The following is a 4,933-nucleotide window of genomic DNA, read 5'->3' as shown; positions in this document are numbered from 1 at the left end:
TGGAGATGACAAAAGCAATCACAGCTAAGAGCTGACATTGTTTATTGAGTGCCTGCCGTGCCCTGGGCCTTGTTCTGGCCCTTTCTACTGGCACTTGTTGAAGCCTCATGATAACCTTGCAAAGTGGGTTTATGAAGCACGTTTCACAGATGAGGAGACTGAGGCTCGGAGAAATGACCTGCTAGGCTCATTCAGCCGGGAAGGGGTGAGGCTGGCCCTAAGGGCCATGATGCGTGACTGTTGGTGGAAAGTATTAAATGGGGAATTCTGTCCCCGAGAGACCTGATCCCAGGAACCGACTTTTGAGAAGAAGTGCCAAGTCTTGGGGCTGGCAGCGGTGAGGTCAACCAGGCCAGGCCTGGGCTGTGGTGTTCCCCCCCGGGGGGACAGAGCAGAGCACCTGACCCTTCACTAAGCCCTCCCGCCTCTGTGATCTCTTTGGCTCTTCACGGCAGCCTTGGAAAGTAGGTGTTAAGATTCCCGTTTCCTAGTTGGGAAAACTGAGGCCTGAGATGGGAAGTCCCTGCCCAGCATGGAATGCCAGAGAGGGAGGAGTTGGACCCACAACTTCGACCTTGGCACCTGCAGCCTCCCCTGCCCTTTCCCCGGTGGGGGTGAGGCTGCTGTGTGGGTGTGGGGGTGACTCACACGGGCCACGTGGGCGGGCGGGCGGGCAATGCAGCTGTGGCTGGTGGGCGTGGCCTGCCTGGCGCCGAGGGCAGGTGGCCGAGCCAGTTCTGCCTCTGATGCCTCATTCCAGCCATCCCTCTGCCTGCAATGAGAGCTTTCCACCGCCTCAGCCACAGTCCCACCCAGGGGCCTTGGGCCCCAGACATGCGGTGATCTCAGAGCAAGGGTTGCCACGACCACCCAGAACCTCACCAGGTGAGTCTTCCCTGCACAAGGCAGCTGGTCATCTCCAAGGTCCCTGGGGAGCCCGGAGCGTGGCCCTCAGAGGTCCTCTGGGCCATGTCTGCCCTTGGCCAATAGGCCTTGGGAGGAGGGTTGGAAGGAGCTTGGGCCCCAGGGAGGAAAGCAAGGCGGTGCGCTCTTGGCTGTAGGGACGTGTGAGAATACAGGTCCTTACAGACTCAGGAACATTTCCCTGAGGTTTGGGAATCCTGGGGAGGGACATCTCAATCTCACCACGGCTGAGGGGCAGAGGAGAGGCTCCTGCCTCCCCAGGCTGGCCCAGGGAGGTGGCTTTCTGGGGCAGGAGTGTGATGGGAGTTCAGGATGGGAGGCGGTGGCCCCACCGCGAGAGAGATGGGGCCCAGGCATCTCACAGGTGCTGAGTCAGCAGCTGTCGCCCAGGAAAGACCATTTCAATCAGTGTCAGGGATTGGGAGAGAGAGGGAGGGCCAGGGCAACCAGAGTCCAACAGGTGAGAACGTGGGGTTTATGGGGTGACTCAGGGAGCTGATGATAGCTGCTGCGGCCCGAGTCTGGAGCTCCCTGAGCCTCTCCTGCCCCAGAGGCCCCCGGCAGGCCACATTCTCAGGCCCAGGGAAGGCAGAGAGCAACCAGCTCTCAGGGCCACAGAGTCCTTGGGGACCACTCAGCCCACTTCTCAGAAAGGAAAACAGAGGCCCTGGGAGGGGTGAGACGCGCCCTTCATCTGTCTCCTTCACACTCGGTGCCTCCCAGCCTTTTAGTTCACCAAAGGCCACGTGTGGATGGGGAAAGCCACAAAGGCTGCCCGTCCTCGTCAGGCCGTGACTGGACATGGGAAGGCCGGGAGCCCAGCAGTCCGTCTCGGTGGGCTGCTCCACCTGCCTGGCCTCAAGGTGCCTGCGCTCTGGGGCCAAAGCTCTCCCTCGCCGATGCCTCCCCGATCCTGAGCCTGCTCCGTTTGAATTGGAGGGCGGGGGACTCTCTCCAGCCTGATGACATCTGGTTCCGGAAACTTCCTCCAGGAAGCTTTCCCATTGGGGTGGGACCACCAGTGGCCCCAGCTCCACCCCACCCAACTGGGTTCTTCTTACAGGAATCCATCTTCCTGCCCCCACCTATGTGTCTCTGGGTGAGTCCCCTGAGGGTGACTCAAGCTGAGAGTGGCACCCCCTGACTGCACAGTCACCACCTGTCCACACAACCCTTTCCCAGCCCAAGTCCTCCCTCTGTGACCAGCTGGCCCCCTTCCCCGTCCCTGTGGCCCCTGCAGCAGCCTCGTCCTGGCCCCTGGCTTCTGGTCTCCCCCACCCCGCAACGCAGCACCCAACTCCCAGCTGCCCCCGGGGGTCAGCCGTAGCTCTTTATGTTTAATAAAAACTTTATGTATTTTTTATTCATTTTTTTGAGACGGAGTCTCGCTCTGTTGCCCAGGCTGGAGTGCAGTGGCACAATCTCGGCTCACTGCAACCTCCGCCTCCTGGGTTCAAGTGATTCTCCTGCCTCAGCCCAACCTCCACCTCCTGGGTTCAAGCGATTCTCCTGCCTCAGCCTCCTGAGTATCTGGGCCTACAGGTGTGCACCACCATGCCCGGCTAATTTTTTGTGTTTTAGTAGAGACAGAGTTTCACCATGTTGCCCAGGTTCGTCTTGAGCTCCTAAGCTCAGGCAATCTGCCCACCTTGGCCTCCCCAAGTGCTGGGGTTAGAGGTGTGAGCCACCGTGCCCAGCTAAAGCCACAGCTCTTATGCGGTGTGCAAGGACTTCACAGGGCCCAGCCTGCCCACACAGCTTTCATTGCCAGGGTCCCCGTGAGCTCCCCAAATTCTCTGGCCACAGCAGCTCCCGCCACTCCTACCACTCCTGACCCTCCCAGGCCGTGCCCTCTGCCCGGCTTGTCCTTCCTCCACACAGCAGCCTGTACAGTCCGTCCTGGGAACCCTTGTTGGAAGATATATCAGTCGCCCTTCCCCAATCCTCACACCCCTTGGGGCTCAGCACCGTGCCCAGCCCACTCTGAGCATCAGTAAAGCAGGTCTGGACAGGGGTTCGGCCTCCTCCGCCTGGGGTAAGGGGACTCAGCTGCTCCCTGCAGGTGGGAGGGGAGTCTAATGGACGGCAGCCATAAGCTGGTTACATGCAGCTTTGGGAGGGCGGGGGAGATGATGGGTGTGTTGGCTGCCAAGACCACCTGGACACTGAGGAATCCAAAACACCCGAGGAGCGTGAGGCTGTGTTACTAGGAGCATAACGTCTAGAGCAAAGGAGGTGATAATCTTGCTCTGAGGAGGTCAGAACTGTTTGAGAGCTGCTCATCACGAAATCGGAGAGGGGCCTCGAGAAAACAGAGCTGGTGCCCAGGAGTCCGCCTGGGGACTGGCCGGCTGAGATGGTGTCGTGAGAGAGGATCGGGGCATGGTGGTCTCTACTGGGACACCTTCCTGGGCTCTCCTAGGACCATAGCATCAGGGGTGCTAGAGCAGGGAGCTGGGGAAGCTTTGGGGACAGCTTCTCTGTCCTTGAAGAAGGGTTGGTGACCTGGGAAGGGAGGAGTGAGCTTCCTGTCCCAGGGAGTGTGAACGGGAGCTGGATACAGCCACACGGCGATCCTAAATTCCCTGAAGCTCCCCCCGTCCCCTCGGCCTGAGCATCTGCCCTGTTGTTGTATTCCAGCCATGAATGCCCACCCCAAGGAGACGGTGCCTCTCATGGGCAAGAGAGTTGCCGCCCCCAGTGGGAACCCTGCTGTCCTGCCTGAGAAGAGGGCGGCGGAGATCACCCCCACAAAGAAGAGGTGGGTCCGGAGGGCTCGGGACTGGGACTGCGGCAGTGTGAGGGGCATGAGCGGGGGGCCTGGCAACCCCCAGGGAGCCCTCGCCTTGGGGAGACCTGAGACTCTCAGTCTCGCCTGGGGTGGCCCAGTGCCCGTCGAGGTATGACTGGGGGATGGTGCTGGGAGGAGCACAGCACACTCAGGGGGCTGAGCTGCGGTGGTCAGTGTGACTGGCACAATTAGGGAAGCCTCCTTGGAGGGATCAGGGGGTGCTGAGGCAGGAGCAGTCAGGAGGGCTCCTGAGGGAGGTGAGGGATGGCTGGAGCCATCCTTGAGACGAGGAGCAGAATGCTGGGTGGAAGTTCCAGGTGACCTGGACCCTCTGCCAGGCACGTTTTCCACACACACCAACGGCTTTCCATCCACCGTGCAACCAGCGAGGTTATTCAAGCTCTTGAACTCCACCTTTGGAATGGGGACACCGGCAGTGGCACCAACGATAGGATGACGGTTCATTGGGATCAAGTCAGCAAAGTGCTCAGTGTGGCTCCTGGCACGCGGTCAGAGCTCAGCACGTGCTGGCATTGAGAGTGTTCTGTGACCCTCACCATCATCATTGTCCCCATCACTCCACAGGGTCCCTGGGAACTGGGCCGGGCTGGAATGATCAGCTTTACTTCTTGGCTGGGGACATGGAGGAGGCCTGGAGCAGAGAAGGACCTCTCCAGGGTCGCCCGTCCCGCCCCTCTGCTGCCTGCATTGTAGATTCTGCACCCCCAGCTGATTCAGTGCCTCTCAAGCTGTCCCCCCAGCCCACGTCGTCTGTGCGTCCCTTGAACCCGGGGTGGCCCTGCCTCCTCTGCCTGTATCCCAGGCCCCCTTCCGGCCAGGGGTGAGCTTGGTGCTTCCCCACTGTTAGTTGGAGCTATAATCACTGAGGTGTCCTGTGTACCAGCCCCAGGGTTGGGCTCAGGATAACGAGCTTGGGACCTGGAGAGAAAAATGGCCACGCCTGCTCACAGTCTGGTGAAAGGGGAGTCGAGGAGAGAGTGGGAAGCGACCAGAGAGAGGTGAACTAGCCCCGTGGGGCCTGAAGAGCGGCAGGTTATTCTGATCCTGTAGGCAGTCTCAGGGGACTTCCTGGAGGAGGTGGTGCTGGAGAAGATGTGGAGAGGAAGGAAAAGTACACCTCGGGCAGAGAGATATGGGAGCAGTGGCTCAGAGTGGGGGCACTGAGGTGAGGAGTCTGGTGTAGCTGAAACGCTGGGC

General features: G+C 60.3%; 1 protein-coding gene across 5 annotated transcripts in view; it reads left to right on the top strand.

Moving 5' to 3' along the window:
* Window positions 1–567: 567 nt before the first annotated feature.
* The window catches only part of TRPV3 (transient receptor potential cation channel, subfamily V, member 3), a 75,083-nt gene continuing 70,717 nt past the window's right edge, over window positions 568–4,933 (top strand). For 3 of the 5 annotated variants that reach the window (XM_011980401.1, XM_011980400.1, XM_011980399.1), the window contains exons 1-2: window positions 794–885; window positions 3,565–3,685. Coding sequence is in view for 2 of the 5 variants with exons in the window: in XM_011980397.1 (XP_011835787.1) it covers window positions 747–885; window positions 3,565–3,685 (260 nt within the window). In the remaining 3 variants the exon portion in view is untranslated. Of the gene's footprint in view, window positions 886–3,564; window positions 3,686–4,933 lie in introns of all 5 variants that reach the window. The other 2 variants (XM_011980397.1, XM_011980398.1) reach the window with 2 other exon arrangements.

This window comes from Mandrillus leucophaeus, unplaced genomic scaffold (genome assembly GCF_000951045.1).
Source record: "Mandrillus leucophaeus isolate KB7577 unplaced genomic scaffold, Mleu.le_1.0 Scaffold212, whole genome shotgun sequence".
Taxonomy (NCBI): Eukaryota; Metazoa; Chordata; class Mammalia; order Primates; family Cercopithecidae; genus Mandrillus; species Mandrillus leucophaeus.
Note: the sequence above shows the minus strand (reverse complement) of the source record. Positions and strands in the feature narration are given on the sequence as shown.